Below are 23487 nucleotides of genomic sequence, written 5' to 3'. Positions count from 1 at the left end.
GGCTAAAATTTAACTTACAACTTTGATAGCCTATAAAATTTTGACCAAGTCTCATTTCATTTACAAACTTGATAAGCATGACTCTTTATCAACTATAAATATAGCTTTCACATAAAGTTAGTCTCCCTCTTTGTATTTATGTACATCTATCTATCAGTCAGTAAGCATAATGATATTGACACTTGCTAGAAATTAGTGGTTAAGCACCACAATAATTCCTTAATTAACCATATTAAATGAATAATATAATTGTTAGTCATACTTTCAAATATTATATCCAAATAAGTTTACAAAAAGAATATTATACTCATCTTCATCGATTAGAAGACAAGAGACTTTTTGAACGAAAAATAAAACGAAATAAAGGTAGCATATATATATAATATATATATAGAGAGAGAGAGAGAGAGAGATGGAATTATTAGTCAAACTACAATATTTGCTCTCTATTATTGCAAGTCACATTCTATGAATCATTTCCAACATATAATAATAAAAGATAAGTTGTTGAAGTTTTTTTTTCTTCTTCTTCTTCTTTTAAGAAGAGATAGATTGTTGATTGATCACATGTAGAATAATGAAGGTCAAATTACAGTTTAATTGCCTCCCTATATTTTAACTCGGTTTTAATTTGCACTCTTATATTCTAAAGTATATATCTAACCTCTCCTATTGGTAAGACCAAATTTTTCATGGATGTTTTTTTAGTGCTAATATTTTTCGCTATAAATAAATTATAAAATAACCAATTTATCTTTATTAACATATTCAAATCAAACTATATTGAGCTAATTAAATCTCTTTACACCAGTTTACAGTTGATTAACCATTATGATAAATTGAAATAGGGCAAAACCACCAAATCATGGCAATAATGCATCAACCATATATAAGCTTAAGTTGTTAGGTACCTAAACAACTTAATGCTAGTCATGTTAAGATTGTTGTTCAAGTGGGATTAGACTCCATATATAATCATAATTTTTCACAAGTATTTAGTAAGTAAAATTGAATTGGCCATGGTTATTAACTATCTTCTTCTTCTTCTTCTTCTTCTTCTTCTTCTTCTTCTTCTTCTTCTTTCACTATGTTAAGTTAAACTAAGTTTACGTAGGTACAGGTAATATTTTTTCAAACCCACATTACTATCCTATTACGAACAAGAAGAAAGATTATAGATAGATAAATTTAAATCTATATCCGACAAAACTCGAATAGAAAACAAAAGGAAAGGTGGTTGGAAACATTACTCAAAGGTACACAAAGATACGTACATATATTAGTTGGGATAACCTCAAAGAAAAGCTTAACCTAACTTTACTCACATCTCAACGCAATGGCTACTCTCCACGGTCAACTCTTCGTTACTATTCACAATCTTTATGTATCCTATCCTTATCCCATCCCTACTCTCTTTAGATCTCTTTCTATCTCTTTGGATAACAAATTAATCATCCCATTATTCCGATACAATGATGTCATGACCTCCATGATAACAATAAAAGAATACGGGTATAAGAATTAGACTTCATTATTCTACATCTCACTAATAGGAAGGATAAGTTGACATGTCTAGAAGAGGAGTAACAGCTTATCTGATATGGATCCAGAGTGGAAATAATATATTTAATTACGTGATCATGCTTGTGTTAACATATAATAAGGAGATCTCCTGCTGGACTTGGTCATGGACTTGTTGCTTAAAAACTTGTATATATTTTAAACTTAACATTCGATCTTTCTGTGATTTATATCAAGTTACAACGATTAAATTTTTCATTCAAAACTAACAGTACATATTGATGTCGTAATTAACACTAGCACCATATTTTTTTTTGCTATAAGAAGCAAGTTACTAAAATTTCTATATGAGTAATTATGTCTTCTCACATTAGCATTAGCAGCTAATTAAGAGACTATAGGATAAGTGTTTTAGTTTGGAGTCAAAGCGTGGGAAATTTACTAAGTAATGCCCATAGGTTTGCCTGAACTCAGCAGTTGGATAATTCTCAAAAAATAAGTAAATAATTTCTTTGACATTTGATTTCAAATTGTGATAATTATATATATTATAGGAATGCGTGTTTGCAATTGTACGTATGAATTAATGAGATCCACATAATTATGGTTAATGTTTTGCATGTGGGTCAAAATTAATGTGCAAGTGCGTATGAAAGAGTCTAATTTGGCTCTTAATATTAATCTATTGGAATAATGAGAGGCAGTTGGACTAAGCACATGAAAATAGTGGAATTCTAATTAAACTAGTCCATGTTACAAGTTGCATAATTGACCTCAAGCTTCTCATAGATATGCTTGATAGGGATGACTAACTGTATCTATATTTAAAGTCACCATTGTAGTGTGAAGTTTAATATTCAAGTCAACCCTCCCACAAGTAAACAATATAGAAAGTTTGCGGCTCTATTGAGCTTTTCACATGATCTTCGTTTTTGTCCGGGGCATAAATTAGTTCAAATGATCGTCCGATGTGCATCGTCGCATGCGTGATGTATATCTGACGCATTCAATCACGCTTGCGTAGCCTGTTGGATAAGACATACAACTCGGACAGAATTTTAAATTTTTTTTTTCATATTATAAGACTTTCTTAAAAAATTATTCTCTTTAAGTGAAAATAAAATTTAGAGGGACAAGTGGAATTAATAGCTAAAAAATAATACAAAATAGAGAAAGAAAATAAAAATTGATGGTGAGCAACCCAACCACCCCCAAAACCCAATTTTGGAAAAATATTCCTGATTCTATAAACCTTAAAAATAATTTTAAACTATGTTATCCTTAACTGCCACCATCTTTATAAATTATATATCGAATATATTTGGTCAACATAATCCAGATATGAGATGTCGTGATCCACATTAAATTCCAAGTATCAGATCAGTACTAGCTAGATGGAGGATTAATGGGTCTTTTTTTTTTTACAAAAATAATGACGTGGATAGTACTTTAATTAATTTTCTAAGTTCCTACTGTTGGCTAGGAATGATGATATATATATATATATATTTTTGATAAGAGAAGATGATCTATTTAAAAATCCATGCATCCACATGTAAAGGAGGCAATATAATGCTAATATGCAACTAGCATTTTAGTTTCTCTCGAACCAAGAATTTACATCTCCTCAAAGTTGTGAGAAGGAATTTAGATATAGTGTTTTAATTTGCGTATTTAACAACTAATCAATTAGACATAATTATTAGAGAGGGGATAATGTCGGCTTAATACAACTCTTGTTAGTTTTCTTTCCTTAATCAAACTAAGGATCAAAGATAAAAGAGACTACTCAGCTGTTGTAGGAGATCACTGATTCAAGTGCTTATGAGAATATATTTATCTGTAAAAGAAAATATAATGGATTATAGTAACTGCGAAATAAATTATAAATGATGATGCCTGTGTGTATTTATTGTGATATATTACTAACTTTACCGTTGCATAAATTTACCTAATATTTTTACACACTAAATTTCAAACAAGAATGTTACATGTGATTAACAATTTCAACAATAATCTGTTAGGAATATATTATTAAAAATTATAATCTGTTAGGAATTCGTATGATACCATCAAACGAGAAGGGAGTAGTTGTATCTCATACAAGATCGATCTTTTATCTCATCTCAAGCGTTTGTAATTCTTCTAAACTCAGAATGGAAAATATTATTTTTCTCATTTTGCCACGTCTGGAAGTTGACAATGGGAGTTCAATTATTGAGAGATTATATAAGTATTTAAAGGGATAGGTATCTATCAACATGGATAGAGTTTGGTGTGTCTTAGCTTACATATACTTCTGCTATATTTCGATTAATTGATTGATGACAAGTTGCAAAGTAAACGGAAATAATTCTGTTTAGATATTCATATTTCTTATTCAAGTTTAATCACTCTTTCTTTGTCATACTATCGAAGAAATCGATCCGTCAATCTTACGGATGGCAAGTTGTCAATTGTACGAAGTCAAAATGAGATTAAAAATTCTTCTTTTCTCTTCTTTTTTAAAAATGTATTATTGCATTGTGTTCATGGTTGGAATGCTTTCTAGTCAAAAACCAAGGATTAAGGTATTGCTTTTAAGGAAATGAGAAGGTGTTGGTTTTGTATATCTTACTCTACTCACATTTTTATTTTTATTTTTTATTTTTTATTTTTTATTTTTTATTTTTTATTTTTTATTTTTTATTTTTTATTTTTATGATGATAGATGCTTTTGTGTCATTTATAATTTATAGTGTCATTTTAAATGAGGTTATCATATGTGACAAGTTTATGACAAGCTAAGCGTGCTTAACGACAATTATTAGCTTTTATCAATACTTATACTCATAATCTTTTTTCATATATTATATTTTTATTACCATATTAAGTATTATTAGATGGAGCACTTAGTACCCTCTCTCTTACACACAAATATTATACTTTTTTTTTTTTTTTTTTTTGAGCCTGAGCTAACCTATCAAGCTTGAATTTATCAATTTCAACCTGACCCTGTTTGAAATAACATGTATTTGACATAAATATTTTGTTAATTTTGAGCTTATTTTTTAGTAGGCTCTACATATTATTAATGAGAAATTAGTGGTAGAATTAAAAGGGCTTAAATAGTACATTAATACTATAAGTTCACTTGTTCAAATTTATAAATAGAAGTGAATTAAAATATTTAAAATGAGTATTATGGTAATAAAAATTAAAAAAAAAAAAATTTAGTACCATATTTAATATTTGAGAAATGTTAGTACAGTATATACGTGCTAAGCTTCTCATAGGTTTTAAGCTCCAACTCGGCTCGAGCGAATCATATAAATAAGTCACTAATCTATAAGTGACTTTTGAAATCAAATTGTTACCACCAACGGATCATACAAAGCCTATAAAAAGCTTAACACTTATATATCATACTAATATTTTTTTAAATATTTAATATAATATTAAATTCACTTATTTTTATTTTTTATTATAATGATGCTCACTTTGAAATCAATTTTTATTCACTTTTCTTCAGAAAATTTGAATAAGCAAATATACAACAGACAAGTACTCTTTGAGCTTTTTCAATTTTACCATTAATTTATCATTAATAATGTGTTAGTCCCACTTAAATCCAGGCCTAAAGTTAATAAAATATTTAATGTTTTAAAAATACAATATTTCCAAAATCCATTTGGGTTCCTTTTCTGAGATGGTTCTCCATAGAATCCTTCCATTCTGATCCCAAGAAGATGAGCACTCTCTACCGACATCACATAAGCATCCATTTCTTGGATCCAAGCCTAACACAATTAAACATTTTGAGATATCAAATGGAAAGATTGGCAATATAATCATAATTAAGTGGTAAAAGAGAGGCCACCCTCTCATCCAGGAGAGAATGGATCAGGTCTCATCATTTTATAATACTCCAGTGAAAGGGTTCATCCTAGTAAGAAGTGATCATTTTAAAACTAGTTACTCTTTGTTAGATTACATATAAAAAGAATACGATTGTCTTTTTCTTTGATAGCTCAGGCAAACACTCTTGAACTGATTCAAAAACTCCTAATTTAGCTCAGTAATTAAATTTTTTTTAATCTTTTTTATATTTAATTAAGCTTATTTTTTAAAAACTTAAGATTAAAAAATAAGATTAACTAATTGAGTTCAAGGCTTAGCCTCAAATCAAACAAGACTTTAAGTTTTAGTGCAATCGGTGAGTTATCATAATATCAGAGTAGGTGAATATTACGTATCTATCATTTAAAAAATGTAAAATGTCTCCCCGTTTTAATTCAAACTTGATTCATTAGTTTAGTCTTAGAAATTAAATTCAAGTATATGCCCTTGATCACTGATAGGCTCGCTTAATCTAAGCTCAAGCCTACTAAGCTCATTTATGCTTGAGCTCGACTCGACTCGACTCGACTCGACTCTGAACTGAAATTGCTTGTTTATGCTTGTTTAGTTTAAACAGCAGAGTAAGCATTCTTTAGCATTGCTCTTGTAGTAACCCTTGACAACCTCATGCCCCTTGAAATCATTGTGGTTATTCACAAGACTCAGGATAAGATAAATACTCTTCTTCCTTCCTTCAGGTATCACAAAATCTAGACCCTGTAATTCTTAATACCATTATATATATATAGACATATTCTGGTTATATTTATTCATGTTTGTATATGGTATGATATGTTTTTATGAGAAAATATATTATACCGGTATGTAGTTAGACCAAATTTAAAATTCTTGGGTTATGACTTATCTGTAATTGCCTAACAGCCTTAATTCTAATATATAAGATCAAATGCCCTATTTAATTTAAAGTAATTAATTCAAAAAGATTGATTTTTTAATGAAAATCTATGAGTTTTATAGTACTTGTACTAAAAATTACTCTCATTTCTAAAGTTTGATTATTTCAAAAGGAGAGGAGATAAAAGAGTGAAAATATCTTGACAGAAAATTATTTTCTCACTATTATCTCTAAATGAAAAAATTAACAGTTTCACATAAGTTAAAATGACAAGAAATTAAGTTAACGGGCACAAATAAAAGTTCATAGGGCACCTTAAATCTCGATAAAATTACAAAAGAAAATTGTATTCTTCATTGAGTTTCGCTACTGCTAGCTTTACCTGGAAGATGACCTCATTATAAGAACCTGGAGATGATTGCAGAGGCCATTGGCCACCCAAATCTTGGACCAAGTCCTTCCAAGATTTAGACCATGCCCCAACTAGAAATTTGTAGCAAAAATTGTATAAGTATTGGACCTAGTGATCTGGCTACTGAAATTTGTAATAACATGGTAGTAGCAAGTAAATAATTACTATTAATCTTATGCTATTTGATTTACAGATGAATGCATCATGTAAGGTCTTTGGACTTTGATGCATGGTATACATTTATGAGCTCATTTTCTACAACCTAATATTTACTCTTTTTCATTTTTCTATATATATATATATATGAACCAGACCATCATAGTGGATACAGAAGCAGCAGTTCAAATGCCAATTTGCAACCATGTCGCCATGGCCCAAAGAATTAGACTGCGAATGGTAGAAGTGTTAGAGGAAAAGAGCAAGAACAAGCTAATAATTAGTGTAGATAACTAGTCCATGCATCAACTCAACTACTTAGAGTACTTCCTTCTATCAGCAAAGTATAATCAACAAAGTACCAGTCTGAGTAGAAGATACAAACACAAGAAGCAGACGGAAAATGGAAGAACAGAGAGAGAAGAAAGTTACAGCTTTTATCCGCGTAGTGTCCTTGAAACAGGAGCGCGACAGCATGCCCTAGTGAAGTGATACATTAACTGATACATTATTGATCTCTTAGTTTGCAGCAATACATTCAGTAGCACCGTGCGTAAAAGTTTGCGCGCCCTTGGGCTTCATGGCTGAAGCAAGTTCCAGAGATATGATGAAGGAGGACTTGCTGGATTCCCTGAGATAACAGACATCGCCATTCATGAGTCTCAGCAGCTTCCTGCATACGAGGAGACCAAGACCCTCCTCATTAGGGTCTTCATCACTGCCAAACATCTGAGAGAGAAGATCTTCGGGTATTCCACTGCCCGTATGTTTAATCCTGTTGGGGGCAAAGAAATAAAAAATCAACTCAAAGAACTCATAGCATAAGAACTAAAATTAAAAAAGTTTTATATTGTTCTCCTCTTCAAAGAACTGTAAAAGAGAATCCTTTCTATTCTCATGTAGCCACTTTTATCACACAAATCTGGAATCTGCATATCGGATGGCATGAGGATCTACTGAACAATATATCTAACAAATACAGATCAGAGTAACAGATGAATGAGGAACTCAACCATAACTACAATCACAGGAATCATACGAGTGAGGAATTAACCACTACACTAATTTGACATCAATGAATAAAAACAATGCTTATGGACAACAAATGCAGAATCACCTACGACACTAAAATAACAAGATTTCATGGTTGAAGATGATACATGCTGCTACTATCATAATAGGTTTCAGAAAATGACAAAATTTGTCCCCAGACATTATTACAAGCTGATACATTCATAGGAAAGAAAAGCAAAATACGGAATAAATATTTTTTTTAAAAAATACAAGAGCACAATTCTCAAAACAGACTTTGTTCTGCAATGAGTTGGGAAGCATTCAAAAAATGCCCTACATAAAAGCACGACCTATAATCCCCAGAACAGCAAACATAAGAGAGACTTAGTATAAATCATTTTGATGGTCAATATAATGATTGCTACCTTTTGTTAGTATACATATAAATATATATTATTGAAAATAACAATCAATCAAATATAGTTAAATTCTTGTAAGTAGTTGAAACAAAAAGTACAGGCTTGACCAAAACAAATTAAAAATATCCATTCCCAAAAGTTAGGTTTCATTTACATGAATTCTTTGTCACCATATACCCCAACTATGGGTGTAGCTTCGGTTCAAGTGAGGGGTGATCATTATCTTTATAGCTGCTATTACCAATGTCACTTTTGGCCATCTTCACCCCCTTGTGGTCTACCTATACTCTCACTCTTTCTAGCTAATGCAGCATGTTGTTTATCTTGGACTATCTCAATTGTCTTAACAACTTTCTGTTTATTTAATCACGCGGGTGCAATTCCAACTAATTTTTATATATTTCCTTCATATTTATCCTATCTGGTAAAACCACTCGCTCATGTTCACACGTCTTATCTCAACTATAATTATCTTCTTACCATGCTGTTTCCTAACTAAGTTTTAAAAGATAAAGTGTCCATGTCCTGCAACTTCAAACCATAATGTGACATGTGAAGTGCAGAACCTTGCTGCTTGGCATGAGGCAACACGTATTATGCCGCTCCTTGCTGGACGACACAGGGCGACATGCAGAGAACGGAGTAAAGCCAAATCAAATTTAATCTGAAGAAACTATGCAGAAGCATATTCCAGAAACTCTGATATGTAGTTAGCTCCAATCTTACAATGAAAACATAATTCATTTCATATCAAACAGAAAAAAGGAGCATCGGTGACAATGTTGAAAAGCTCCTAGAACATACCTGAGCTCTAGATGTATGAGATCAAGCGTTTCTCCCAAGCTGTCCTTAATCAGACTAGCTGTGATCTCAACCTGGCCTCCACTTGGAGAGAACTTTACTGTAACAAACAAGAAGTCAGCAAGGATCTGTTGAAGCCTAAGACTGTCCCCATAAACTCCTTCATTCATCACTCCACCAGATGAGTCGTAGGTTATTCTAATACCCTTTTCCTGGCTTGCAATCAGAACTTGACTTACAGCAGTTACCACCACATCTTGCAAACAGAACTCAACCATTTCCAGATCCAAGCAGCTGAACATAAACAGAACAAAACAAATGAAATGCTGAAAGTTCAAACAAAAAATCTCAGTATTAGTAATCCTATATAGCTGAGACTTGAGAGGATGACAAGCCACGCCATTTTCTCTCTTCACATAGAAATTAATGCCTAACTGAGATAGAGAAATGAGTTCCATAGATACAATCAAGACGGTTTGCTAAATAAAAGTGTAAGCATGTAGATATCTTCAAAACAGAATAACTTAAATGGACAGAAGTAAGATAAAGAAAATAAAGAGTAAACATCTAGAAACTAGATCTCTGGAAAAAAAATTGCAGCTTAGACTGTTTTCATAACAACAGAACTTGCTAATAGGCTGAAAGGCTAATAAAAAATTAAAAATCTAATCTGTTTGAAAGTAGTAAGACGTACCTGTCCATGATATTATCTAAGTCCAAATCATCCAGAATCTTGTTCAACTGGTGATGACACTTTGTCCCAGTATTAAGAAGCTGCTTTTGCTCTTCACATAAATCAGTGCCTTCCAGCATCTTCCTAGAATATAAAATACCAGAAAGAGGATTTCTTATCTCATGTCTTATATATGCCAAAGCCTTTAGTCTCTTCAATGCTGCCTGCTCTGATAGTTGCTGCACTTGAAGCACATGTTGCAGCTCATGACTAGCAGTGTGGAGAAAGCAGAATACTCCAGTCACTATACCCTCTCCATCAACTTTCTTACTCACTGACAATAGGCATTCGACGTGCTTGCCATTTCGGTCAAGAAAACCAAATGGAGCCTTCTCTGTTTCTTGGCCCGTCATTGCGTTATTAATTATGACGCTAAGATTTACAAAAGCATCTTGTTTCATACGACAGCAGGCTTGTCTACTACCGAATACCTCACCCAAGAGCATCTTATCCATCACCTCATCTCTCTGCCATCCAGACAACTTGTTCATAGCAGCATTCCACTCAGAGCACCAGCCAAATTCATCAGCACCAAATATAGGAGGGATTAGTGGGCTGGGGTTCTGTATTATTGCTTTATAATCACCTTCTATTCGTGTAAACCTGTCCATCACCATCTTATGACCAGTCATATCCTGGGCAACAAAACAAACCCCAACAACATAATCATGGATGTCACGGTTGGCACAGGCATTTACGACCAAGATGACAGGGCCATCATCCTTCAGACGACCATGAGTTTTCATTTGAAATTGCACGTTTTGTTCTTCTTTACCTGACCATATGGAACATTCATTACTTTCCTTGGTGGTAATTTATATCTTGTAAGCATAAGAGAAAGAAACTACTCAGAATATATTAAGGAACTTATCAAACAGTGGCAAATCCAAGCGTCAAGCCAACATACAACATAATAACTATTCAAAGTGTTTCCAGCCATTACTTGTATATTGATAAATAAAAACCAAGCAAAAGAAGCATAAACTAACCTCGCAATGCAAAGTAAAGCATCTTCTCCACAGCAGGAATAGAAAATTCTTCAACAAGGGAAAGCAGATGTTTTCCTATCGCCTCGTCAACTGACAGACCTGTTAATTCAGCGATTTTCTGATTCCATCCATTTATAACCCCATTGTTATCCACTGCCAAAATTGGCGCAGTTGCTGTCTCAATCAACCGGACCATTTCATTTGTCACAGCTTGCAGTTCCACCATTCCTTCAAGTTTAAGGTCATTGATCTGGCTATCCAGTGTAGCTTCTTTCTTACTTGCATCAGCAAAATCACTCAAAGTACCTCTCAATATGAGCTGCAATGAGTGAATGGCATCCACCTCGTAGTCATTCCAAGGCAAACTCCTCATCTTTACCACTTCAAGAAAAGCTTTGAATGAGGACCTAGGGTGCATTCTCTTGCCATCATCCTGGACTGCCGGATCATGCTTTGCACCTCCCCATCTAATCTGAGCAGCAGTATGTGACCTAAACCAGAAAAGAATGTCCTTGGAGGTGATCCTAGCAGTTGCCATTCCACAAACTACATGACCAAGAGCTAGAGCACCTGGATATCCAGCATCATGTAGACTATCAGTACTTAAGCCTGTAGAATCAGGATGATACTCTGCGAGCCAAAAAGCAATGTCACGTATCTCAGATTCAGTTGGAGCCAAACCAAGCCGCCATACTTTATTTTGATGCAGAAGGGCAGCACCTTCACACTTAACTAGATCCATTATATTTGGACTTTGAGAGACAATGCTTAGAGGAGCAGCTTCTTTAAGAAGCATGTCACACAAAAGCGTTTGGGTTCGTAAGATGTTTTTCTCTCGCACTTGGTTCTCAAATTCAAATTCCTTGTGGACGTGGATGGCAAACACTTGCATCAAGAACTCACAGGCATACCTCAAGGGAAAAGGAACAAATCTTGGGCTCTCATTATGGCAAACAACAAGACCCCATAGCTTCTTCCTCTTCTGCTGCTGAGGCTGCTGTCCACGCTCTGTCTCGTCCTCATCTCCACCTTCATTAACCACCACCGCCATAACAAGGGACGCAATTGAATTCATGTTCTCCATATACTGCAAGTGACAACTGTGTGGGGCTCTCAGGGTGGAACCACAGAAGCTGATGTCAATCGGAAGTGTCTCATCTTGGTAGACCTTCACAGGTTTCGCCCGGCAGTCGCAGATCATTCGGACCTTATTCTTTAAGAAAAGAAATCTAGCAGCCTGAGGAATATCTGTAGCTGGATAATGCAGACCAAGATATGGATCAAGGCCCGGCTTTGTGATCTCAGCAATAACCTCACCATGATCATCTTCATGGAACTTGTAAGTCATCACTCTGTCATACCCTGTGAGCTCAAAGACCTCCTCGACTACAGTATTGCATAGCCTCTCCATGCTCCCACCAGGCAGTAACTGAAGTTTAGCTATGGCCTTGGCGGCAAGCTTGTATGATTGGAGAGCCCCAGCAGCAGTCATAGGCAATTCAGTGGGCTTCACTGGCTCAAAATCTACGATCAGACAAGCAGTCACCCTGTGGATAATTGCATAAAAGGGCTTACCAGAGGTCTTGCAATGCACTAGGATGGGATTTAACATAGAAACATCAGCGAAGCCTAGCGCCTTCTGCAGAGCAGCGGTGCTAGGGGCAGTAAAGAGGGTCCTCACATCAGTGCCTATCCCGAGTGTTGGTTGGTCACCGACACTGGGAACTGCATAGCTAACCATAGTAAGCATCTCCGGTGCATTCTTGCTGTATGCAATAACTTTGAATGCCTTCTCATCAAGTGCTAGCAAGCAACCAAAGGGCTGAATCAGATTTCCTCTCTGAATGTGTTGCAAGTAAGCGGTAACCTTCTCTGTTCTCCGTTGCTCGAGAGGCGATGTCTTGTGCGCATCCACTGATCTAGAGTAGTCGAAGGTGTCACGAGATTCCTCGAACTCTGCATTGAGCTTTGCATCGATATTGGTCTGAGCTATTATCCTAGCACTCTGTCTGCTTCTGCCACTACTAGTGGAAGATTGAGCAGGCCGTGACGAAGACATCTTTGTAGTTCCCTGAGAAGCTAAAGTCCTTGAGTAAAAAAGAGATGCTTTTAGCACAGATTGTAAGTCAAGTAGAGGGGGAAAAATAAAAACTAGGCTTCCCCGAAGATAATATTTCGTACTAGGAAAGCTCAAATCCGGGGAATCAAGAAGGGGATGTCTTGTGTTTCCATTTCTAGAACAAAAGGCAAAACTCAAGTTCTAGACTTAACCACAAGATTCGTCTGCGGTGATTACTATATTAAATGCAACCAAGAACTCAACAAAGGAGATGTTTTGTGCATGGTACCGGAAAAAGCTAAAATCAATACACAGATAATTTTTTCATAGAAAGATAACAAGATCTTGAGAAGACCACTTGGGAAGAATAGGATCACCCTCTGAACAAAAACTATTTTGCTTTTCTTATCCTTTAACTTCATAGAGACAAGGACAAGAAGGTTGTAGACAAGCAAAAGAGCAGAGAGTGAAGAAGTATACCTTATGAGACTAGAAGACAACAACTCAAGCAGGAACTTCCTAATCGGATATTGACAAAACACCAAAGGAGAGGATAACACACTGTAATCCAAGAATAAGATGACATCTATTCAAAGGATTTCAAGTAGCATCCAGAACACACCGCTCAAAAGCTCTAAGTTCGGATACTTGTATGATAGGAATAATCCAGCAAAGTCCAAATCTACTAGCAAAAGAAAGCTTGGAATCTGCACTGCAGATAAATGCTCTCACCAGAAAGCAAATAACTCTGGAAGCTAATATAATGAGAAATCCAACTCCAAAGACGATACCTTGGCTAACGGAGTAGCTACGAAATCAAAAACCCATCTCGACCCACTTCCTCAAACCCCATAAACAACCTTAAAAACTTCTCTCGCATCCAAAACCCGGAAACCCCAAGTGATCACCGCCCTCAAAATACCACCTTGGCGATCCCAAACGCTTCAAAACCAAAAACCCATCTCCCAAATCCCCAAGAGAACTCGATACCACCGTCTCTAAGCACCTCCCGTTCGATCCGCGAAGAGGTTTCTGGGACCACAGGAAAGGACAAGGTAGCTCTCGACGCAACCGTCTGAGTGCGCGCACGCCGAATTCGAGAACCAAACTATGATCGCAGACCCCAAAAAACCAACAAATTCCATGAGAGGAACAGAGAAGCCGATTAGAGGAACGCCGACTTCGAGGATTTTTGAAGACTCTTTGCTCTTATTTTTAGTTACAGTTGCGGCTTTCAATTGGGTTATTTTGCATCTATAGCCCTCTACAATCTTTTATTTGCTTATATATCTTCCTAAATTTCATAGTTAGTTATGCCTTAAAAACAAACTATACTCGATAAAACTAATCCAGAGTAATACATTACTTTTGAATTCGATTTGATCACTAGTGAAATAACTCTAGAAAAAATTAGTCTAATAATCCTATAAAATCATGTATTTGGATTAAATGTGAAATTACTATTAAATTTGTTATTTATTTTGGGGGAAAAACTAGTGACTTTGTCCTCATCTAATATAAACAAAATACACTTTAAATTACCACAATACCCTTATGGTATTAATAATCTTATTATTTAAGTAAGAAATATTTTCTTCGGTGGTTTAAATTAGAAAATGAGTAGTTTCACATTAGAATTTATAACCATACTTAACAGGAGGCAATTTATAATTTACCTTTATTTTTCAATTTCAAATACCTAGATTATCTTTTGACAATCATAATTAAACATCTTTATTAGATTATAACAGTTACATTTTCCATCTATAATTTTTTTTATTTTATTTATGTCATTGAGTCATTCTAAACTATAATTATTTTCTACATATAAAGTGTCATGTTTGTGAGGCAAGAGTCACGTGTGTGCCATCTTTTTCATCTACTGTGTGTCTGTGTCACAGGATGAGAATTCTTTTTTTTTTAAATAATTTTAAAGAATGTATTAAAAAGAAATAATAATAATAATAATAATAATAATAATAATAATAATAATAATAATCGTTAGTTTCGCATGTGGGTGTATTAATAATAATATTCTACTACGGCGAAGAGCAGTATAGTTGAAACCCGTGGGCGGGGGAGGGGCATCGGGAAAAGGAGTAGGATCGTATGCATTGCATGGGAGTCATAAAACCCCCCAATTCACTTCACTGTTGGATAGACATGGATACCGACAAAGCCGCAGCATGGACTACACGTGGCCATCAACTAGTGCACATTCATTCAGTGCCTCGTAAACGGTAGAAAATAAAATGCTTCACTGTTTGAGTGTTCTACTCGCCATAAAGTAAAATCCTCGTCTAATCAGTGTTTTACTAAAAAAATAATATAAAAGTAAAAAATATAAAGAAATTTTTTATAATTTTTGTGATCGGTTACAACGATGGTCATGCCATAGGGACCATGCCGCGGCACTTTGTTTGCCGTGTTATAAGGGATACTCACTTTTGTCTTCGCAGTCGTTGTCGTCGATTACCGCTTGTCACTCGTCCTCTTCCTCTTCCTCTTATTTCTCTATCTCGATCTCCTTCCCTCTGCGCTCCTTCTCCCTCATCTTCCCCTCTAAATCTTAGGTCTACCACCGTCGTCACCGCCACCTACGCCATCACCCCTAACCAATGGACACATCATTAAGTATCACTAATGAAACATTCAAGGAACACTTTGAATTTTGGTCAAATTACAAGAGGATAAAACATATATTTTTCTCTTTTCAACTTTTCCTATAGGATAAGAATAATAGTGGAAAGAAAAAAAAAAAAAAGAGGGAAAATTATATCTTAAGAGCAAAAGAATTAATAAAGGGTTGCATAAGTAGAGGGGACATGCCCACATGATCTCATGGTAGGTGGACAAACCTATATGCTACCCAAAGCGTTAAATGCAAAGAAAAGGACGAATGAGACGTTAGTGGATCGCCAAATTATTTATTTATTTATTTATTCAAAGCTTCCTCTTTAGTCTTTCATTACGTTTTGGAGTGATTAGCTTATGGCCGACAACATGTGATTAGTTCAACTAATTTGGAGATAAACAAGCCATTGAGATTACCAGTCCCATATTTTCCTTACTAAAATGGGGCACAAAAAGTAATCCAATTCGCACTTCTTAAAGACAAGGTGAATCAAATCTACTAATCCTATCTAATTTAATACTTACCCATTAGCTAATATTCCCCCTTATGTTGTACTACTACTCCTTTTGCCTTAGAGCTCGCTCGTTAAGATACTTTAATCATGAGGACAAGCTTTCGACTTTGAGATTTTAATTGCACTAAGTCGAAATATATATCAATGAAAGCCAATTTTTTGTCATGCCAACGGGGTCCATAGCTCAGTGGTAGAGCATTTGACTGCAGATCAAGAGGTCACCGGTTCGAACCCGGTTGGGCCCTACATCTTGAGTTTTTCTTTTTTGGAAAAAAACATTAGAAAATTATTTTTCAAATTTACAGCAGTGGGATGCTCTAAAAAGGCAAGCCCTACCATTGACCAAGAACAACAATCTAGGCCATATCTGTTAGGCGACAAATATGGAGATGCAGAACAACAGTTCAGACAATCAATCAATTCACTGGAACAATAAAATTTGAAGAGGCTTGACAGATATAGACACCAAAAGAACAAACAAACAGAAGGATACATGGTGTGTTGGTTTCAAAAATGTAATGCCAAAGTTCATACAGGAGAGCTCATTTGCATATTCTAGCTTTAATTTCCAAGCAAAAGTGAAGGGTCAAGGTCATGAGCAGCAGGTTAAGGTCTACACTGCATGATCTTGTAGAGCAAACAATAAAAATTGAAGAGGCCTGAGATATAGACACCAAAAGAACAATCAAACAGAAGGACACAGAGTGTGTTGGTTTCAAAAATGTAATGCCAAAGTTCATACAGGAGAGCTCATTTGCATATTCTAGCTTTAATTTCCAAGCAAAAGTGAAGGGTCAAGGTCATGAGCAGCAGGTTAAGGTCTACACTGCATGATCTTGTAGAGCAAACAATAAAAATTGAAGAGGCCTGAGATATAGACACCAAAAGAACAATCAAACAGAAGGACACAGAGTGTGTTGGTTTCAAAAATGTAATGCCAAAGTTCATACAGGAGAGCTCATTTGCATATTCTAGCTTTAATTTCCAAGCAAAAGTGAAGGGTCAAGGTCCAGGAGCAGCAGGTTAAGGTCTACACTGCATGATCTTATGTGAATTCACTGTAACTGTAATATTATTTATACTGACACAAGCAAATTATGTCTATAAATAATTCTCATGCACTCTAAACGCATACAAGTTAAACTTAGGCATGTCTTATGTGAATCATTTTAATTTTAGAATTAGCAGTACATTTGCAAGGCCCAACCATTTGTTTGTTATTTAAAGACCTGTAGTGCTTCTCGGCTTCCTGTGCTGAAATAAGAACCAACAGATACCACTTCATGGCATCTGAACTGCAAATCTGCCATCGGCAGCTTCAATCTACCAATGTTAAAGCTCGAGGTTCTACAGATTTGCAGGGTGAACATCCTAGAGTTGGGTAGTAGTCGTGCAGTGCCTAGCATGCATCTGTTTTCCTGTAACAGAGGTATCACGGAAAGAATGGTCTGGATCAGGTTTAGCTTCTAAGATGATCTGCCTAACTAATTTATTTCTACCTGAAGCAAAAATTAAAAAAAAAACATAATAAAATAAAACCATAAGATACATATGTAAACATCCTTAAAAGAGCAGTTAAAAAATTTCTCCAGAGATACATGTAATTGCTATGCAATCAAGTAGCAAACGATGAGTTCAGGCAAAAGCATAACATTTCAAGCAGTTACTAACTTTTTATATGTATTTTCCTGTTAAAGATTAAGGCACAAAAGAAACAAGAAGTATGCAAATTGAACAATATTGAATAGGATATAAAGGTAGAAGAGCATGAAATTTGTCTACTAAACATATTGACCAGACTTCTGTTTTGAAAAGTATTTGCATTCACAGCATAAAAAATGGCTGACCAGCTAATAATTTAATACCAATAGTCATCAGAATAATTGCACTAGGGCAAGTAAGTGTTCCCTACTACGTTATTTATATTCAGATGTGTATCATATCTGAAATCTTAATCATCAGTAACTGTCTAATGTGAGACCACAAATATTTCCCTTGTGATAATTAAACTAATAGATGTAGCAAGCAAATCACATGTTGGTCAGAGCAGCTATTAGTATAAGGACACAATAAGAATTCACCTGTAAAGAACTAGAAAAAGATGACCACCAAATTTTGCCACCATATTAGCAAGTCTGATACTGATTGTATCTAATTGAATTCTAATGCGAGTCCTAGTACATAAATTATAAATATAGGTCGTTGAAATGCTCAAACTCAAACTCATTTTGAAATCTCATTTTTATTCTGTACCTTATGAGCAAGAGGGTCTACAGAATTAAGATACCCATCTATGGAGAAATGTAATAGATTTGAAATATTTGAGTTGGCTTCTCTCAGGAGATATTTTCAGGTTGGCTTTCAAGGCATATCCAATGCAACCTGTATAACAATAATGCGCATGCAAGACAATTTCAGCATGTGAAAAAGAAAATGCAGCAGGTCAGAAGTTGAAATGGTGACCAACAAACTGAAAGACACCAGATACTTGGGATTTGGATGAAAGAGGTTATGAAATAATTATGGCCCCATATAATCAAAAATTAATCCAGCTCAACTAACTCAGCAACAATAATCAAACATGACTTCCCCTGAGTAAGATTCATCAATAAGAAGCAGCCCCCAAGATATTTTACAAGTATTCATCTTCCAACATGCATTTATATTCACAGAAGGTTCTTTATTTTGAAAAACCAACCAAAAAATTTTTACAAGCAGGATGGATAAAAATGAGGTTATTTCAAGCACATACCTTCTGTTTAGGAGGTGAAGATGCATGAAGAACTGGTACAGAAAAGGACTCCAGTCTGGGGAAATCCCAAGTGGTATCAGCAATCACCATCAGAAAAATGAAATGCCCATATAATACTGGTACTATTAGTACTTACCTCCCTTGGGAAAATTTATTCTTGGCAGCTTTTATCTTTTCTATTGCCTATTAATATACAAAACAAATAGCAGATATCAAGGACTATGTGAGAAAACAAATGCAATAATTTTATTATTGGTGAAAAATAAAATACATGCCTTTGTCACTCGATTATGATTGAAACCATTTTCAGTGACCAAGAAGTTAAGAAGACCCTAAATGAAGGGAAAGAGAAAAAATGTTGCTTATTTCAAAATTCAAATAATTCAAAGATATGGGCATGAACTAACTTGGTTACCAAATGACCTTCTCATCTGGAGTGGTCCACTTCAGCTCTGGAAGTTCAAGAGAGACCCTAGGTTCTTTGAACAATTGTCGAGCTTCTTGATAAGGCCAGTCATCTGGAATTTGATACCTGACATTAAAAAATGCAGCAACAAGTTCATCTCCAAATAGATAAGTCACAAATATATTTCTCTTAGAATGTCCTTCAGACAAGATAAGGATTTAAAACTAATCAAAGCCTTGAATCTTCATCAATTCAACACGTATATGAATGACATGCTTACAGTCTTCAAAATACATATAGTTAAAACAGCAACACTCTAATACAATGTGAAGAATGATTTTCCTGGCCATGTTCATAACTCGTGATTTTCCTGGACATATTCATGACTCATGAGTAGTTGGCAACTTGGCATAACTGCAATCTGAAGAAATTTTCCAGACAGCCAAAATAGAAAATCAGCCACTTACTGAGCACAGCTGAAGGAAAAAGTTTTCTTTGGTCAGTTGATAGTAACATTCTAATACAATATCTTCTTGCGTATTATCAATTGATGAGAAATGTCATATGGTGCTTATATTGATCAATCTCATTATCCAGCATATAAAACTACCTGCAACAACTTAAAATAAAGAAATAAGCAATGAACAAAGAATGATTTGAAAGAAGTTCCATCAAACTTGAAGGTCAATCAAAGTATGACATTACATAGTAGTGTTATGATAATTAGAGAATCAAACAAGATTAAGTAAATGTCTCCAGATATAAAATATCCAAGCCATATATATTATTATCAGACCCACCTTTCTCTGTTTATATTCTCCAATATAGTTTCCATGTGACCATGTTGACGGATAAGCTTCAAAGCTGTTTGTCCGCCAATACCTATTTCAAAGATATGCAGTGAAATCATTAGAATAGATATCTCCCAGATTTATAAAGAGATGGCATGCTAAATTCTACAAAGAGGCATCAATTATGATGAAGAAAAAATATTTATTCTAATTTCTGTTTTGACAAATATCAAACAAATGGATTTAAAAGGGGATTTAAGTGGAAGTTAACAACTTGAGGACGACTAAAATTACAAATTTTAGTTGGAAAAAATTCAATATTTGACAAGTTTCAAGAAGCTTTGCGTTCATAAATTAGAAAACAGACCAAATTTGATTAACAACAACCAGATACTACTACATCTGCATTTACTAAATATAACAAAAAAACATAATCTAAACATTCACACATGCAGCTAAATGGTAGAATCATCAAATTTTAGTCTAACAAAACTGTATCAGGACTTATTACCCTAAGAATATCCTTCAGAGACATGAAACACTAATGCAACAATGTATGTTCTGGAGCTATCTCATATAGAAAGTAGAAGCGGCTTCACAATGCATTCAGGATTTGTTCTTAACAGAGAGGGTGGGCTTATTGTCTTGGCATGTGAATGTATGTATCTTTCTGTCCATGCAGCCAGAGTTGATACCTAGTTTAGACTTACTTTCCACAAGTGAAATTCTAAGATCCACAAGAAGTTACCCTGAGATTTCTTTTTATCTGCAGCTATTAGACGCCAAATTGAAGTAAACAAGAAAACATGCAAACTTGTCCAGGAGTTGGCATTATAAGAAGATATATAGTATACAGAAAGTGAAACCTGCATCTTTTCTAAATATAGCTTCTTGTTAAAAAAAAAGGAAGTAAAAATTGTGAAGTTGAAGGCATGGATCTTCTTATAATACTGTTAAGCTCCTAATGACATCATTGAAAATACAATTTTAAAAGTCCATACGAAAATTGAAAAAACCTACTATCCAAGTTAAGTTACCTTTGATACTATCGCAGTAGTCGCATCCAGAAAGAATGCATAAGTCAATGAATTGATCCATGGTGAGTTCAAGCTCCCCTAGAACCTGGAAAGATGAAAAGGCATAATTGGTAGATTCAAGACGAAGTAATCAGAAGCATGCTGTCAGCAATGTGTGGAACCTTTGAAACTTCAAATTCCATCACAGGGACTTTTTTTGAGCTCGAAACCATGAAGTGACGAAGAAATCTTGGGGCACCAAAAGTTAGTGTGTCCATATCTTCTGAGGCCACAGCATATACCTATAGTTATTAAAATTGTTACTGGCGTGAAAAAGAAAGATACAAGATTGTTCCTAACACTTCTTTTTTCATGCCTTATCACTCTTGCAAAGTGCTGCGCACTCTGCCTCTGCTTCACAAGGTGCCTGAAGACAGAAAGGAAGTACGACTCATTAATCATTACTGTAAATCTTTGATGATTAAAAGTCTTATAGGCTTTTGCCATGAATTGATATGAAAGGTGAAAATTTCCAGACAATAGTTTCCTCATGGTTGCATGAAAACTTAAGCTCAAGTAAACAAAAATACAAGCAAAGAAAAAAGAAAAGAGAAGTCCATCGCACCTCAATCACAGGAATGCCCATCAATCTTAGGAGCCATTTACAGTCTTCATTATGTTTCTTTGTGACCTGCAAAAAGAAAAAAGAACAAGCGAAAAAACAAAAGTTCATCCTCAAAAGTTACAGATGGAGATCCAAATGAGCCACTACCATTCTATGAACAAGTCTAGCTTGCCTGCAGCCGTTCGAAGCGCATTCAAAAATATAGAGAGCGGTTTTCGACCATTCAAACGCACATGGAATTCAAATCAGGCCGTTCGAATAGGCACGACTAGCGTTCGAACGCACCGCAGAGATTTAGAAATATAGAATTCCGTGAGTCCAGATTTGACTTGAATTTAGCCTTATCTTACTAACCTATATAAGAGTTGGGATACCCTAACTTTAGGCACGTTGATTATTGCTTTTGAAGTGGAGTTCTTGAAGAAACAATGTTCTTTCACCGAATGCCTTCTAACAGATTCATCACAAAGATCTATACCATTCAAGTTACAGTATTTTATTACAGGCTATCCAATATTCAAATGTGGGAGTAGGTTTCTAAAATAGAAGTCTCTAGACAAAAAAATTGTCTCTAAATGGGTAAAGACTGAAAATTACCTTAACAGTCCTTTTGCTGAACTTTTCAATTGCTTCCAAGTCTCCAGCCTGCAGCACCAGCAGTTATATTCCAAAAGGGGCCAAAGAAGAGAACAAAGTTGAGCAAACAAAGTGCACCAACAGGAATCCAAATGGTCGAAATAATGCCTGAAGAGTAATACTTGATAAAAAAGATAACAATTACCTCTATGGCTATAGAAAGATCCTTGGTGGCATCCTCCCTCTTTGAGAACCTAAAGAATGCAATAGATTACAATAAATCAAAGAGGCACCCACTAAATACAACCATAAAACATTAAACAGAAAAAAAATGAGCCAATGGTGTTTAAAGTAAATGTCATGACACATACCTCTTAGCAAGCTCTTGTTTCTTCAAATCAGGTGGCTGGCCATCAAAAACATATCTGTCATAAACAGCACAAAACATTCTTAAAGATACTCTCTTTCATCACGAAGATTCTGAAAACAACCAACCATGAATCACAAGAAAAAATGCAAGAAGAATTGGGAACATACACTGGCTTTATTCCGGCCTCCAGCAATCTTATAGTCCGGTTAAACATACCCTGCAAATGACTGCCAAGATAGGAATAATAGTTCAAAGAGATCAAACGTTATGCATTCACCATCCAAACAACAAAAATCACTAATAAGAGGGTTTTCCCGCACCTTGTGACTTCTCCAGCTTCATTAGTGAGGGTCTCTGTCCCAGTCCTTCCTACCACAACCTACCAACAAGATAATTTTCTAAGAATACGTACTCCCACGGCATAAAAATCGAAAATTTTACCATTTACGACAATCTAAATTCCGAAATACGGTCGAGAAACAGAAGAATGGGGGAATTATAAGCAACCAAAACCAAAAGCAAAGAAATTTGAAGTATTTCGGCGCACAAGAAACTGGTAGATGCTCATGCTGGCGTCGATGGCGATCTCTCGGCCAAAGTAGCTCACGAACTTGTTCTCTTTCATGGCCTTCGGGGCGTTGTCGGCGAGGAGTTTCGTTAAACCCTACGGTCAAAAGGAAGAACAAGAAGAATGAGAGGTAATTTGCTGGTGAAGCCAAGGAAAATGGAAGCTACACCCTAACCTTGATGCCCATGGCGATGGAGAGAGATTTTTCCCGCCTCGCTTGATGATAAAGTCCCGAGGTGGAACGATACGATATTTTGGTTCGGATATTTTAGGCCCGTATAGCTTAAGATAAAATAAGTCTCTAGAATAAACCCCCTCATTTCATAATAACTTCGTAAGTATGCCAAAAAATTAATAAAACGAACCCTCCTATCTGATCCCATTTTGGCAAAAGC

At 35.1% G+C, this 23487-nt stretch overlaps 2 protein-coding genes and 1 non-coding gene across 7 annotated transcripts; 1 reads left to right on the top strand and 2 right to left on the bottom strand.

Moving 5' to 3' along the window:
* Nucleotides 1–7118: 7118 nt before the first annotated feature.
* LOC140788481 (phytochrome A type 3) lies at nucleotides 7119–14095 on the bottom strand. 4 transcript variants are annotated; one of them, XM_073137737.1, is made up of 5 exons: nucleotides 13631–14095; nucleotides 10781–12867; nucleotides 9753–10566; nucleotides 9062–9352; nucleotides 7119–7599 (listed from the first exon to the last, which is right to left on the bottom strand). In XM_073137737.1, exons 2-5 carry the CDS (start codon nucleotides 12837–12839, stop codon nucleotides 7344–7346), a joined length of 3420 nt encoding a protein of 1139 aa, XP_072993838.1. In that variant the 5' UTR covers nucleotides 12840–12867; nucleotides 13631–14095; the 3' UTR covers nucleotides 7119–7343. The 4 variants fall into 4 exon arrangements, with proteins under 4 accessions (XP_072993838.1, XP_072993839.1, XP_072993840.1 ...); XM_073137738.1 differs by having other exon boundaries at nucleotides 10781–12851; nucleotides 13631–14020; XM_073137739.1 differs by lacking the exon at nucleotides 13631–14095 and adding an exon at nucleotides 13320–13546.
* A 2066-nt stretch (nucleotides 14096–16161) lies between these two features.
* Nucleotides 16162–16233, top strand: TRNAC-GCA (transfer RNA cysteine (anticodon GCA)). Its single transcript has one exon. It is a non-coding gene; the product is annotated as a tRNA-Cys (tRNA).
* Nucleotides 16234–17042: 809 nt separating this feature from the next.
* On the bottom strand, nucleotides 17043–23463 carry LOC140787985 (flap endonuclease 1-A-like). 2 transcript variants are annotated; one of them, XM_073137046.1, is made up of 18 exons: nucleotides 23268–23463; nucleotides 23072–23188; nucleotides 22845–22903; nucleotides 22692–22751; nucleotides 22526–22579; nucleotides 22360–22408; nucleotides 22176–22223; nucleotides 21579–21644; nucleotides 21330–21380; nucleotides 21136–21255; nucleotides 20975–21059; nucleotides 19947–20028; nucleotides 19164–19272; nucleotides 19016–19072; nucleotides 18877–18923; nucleotides 18741–18795; nucleotides 18242–18370; nucleotides 17043–17406 (listed from the first exon to the last, which is right to left on the bottom strand). In XM_073137046.1, exons 1-17 carry the CDS (start codon nucleotides 23277–23279, stop codon nucleotides 18350–18352), a joined length of 1092 nt encoding a protein of 363 aa, XP_072993147.1. In that variant the 5' UTR covers nucleotides 23280–23463; the 3' UTR covers nucleotides 17043–17406; nucleotides 18242–18349. The 2 variants fall into 2 exon arrangements, with proteins under 2 accessions (XP_072993147.1, XP_072993146.1); XM_073137045.1 differs by lacking the exon at nucleotides 18242–18370.
* Between the last annotated feature and the right edge of the window lie 24 nt (nucleotides 23464–23487).

This window comes from Typha latifolia, chromosome 5, assembly GCF_019914945.1.
Source record: "Typha latifolia isolate L0001 chromosome 5, TyphaL0001v2, whole genome shotgun sequence".
Lineage (NCBI taxonomy): Eukaryota > Viridiplantae > Streptophyta > Magnoliopsida > Poales > Typhaceae > Typha > Typha latifolia.
Note: the sequence above shows the minus strand (reverse complement) of the source record. Positions and strands in the feature narration are given on the sequence as shown.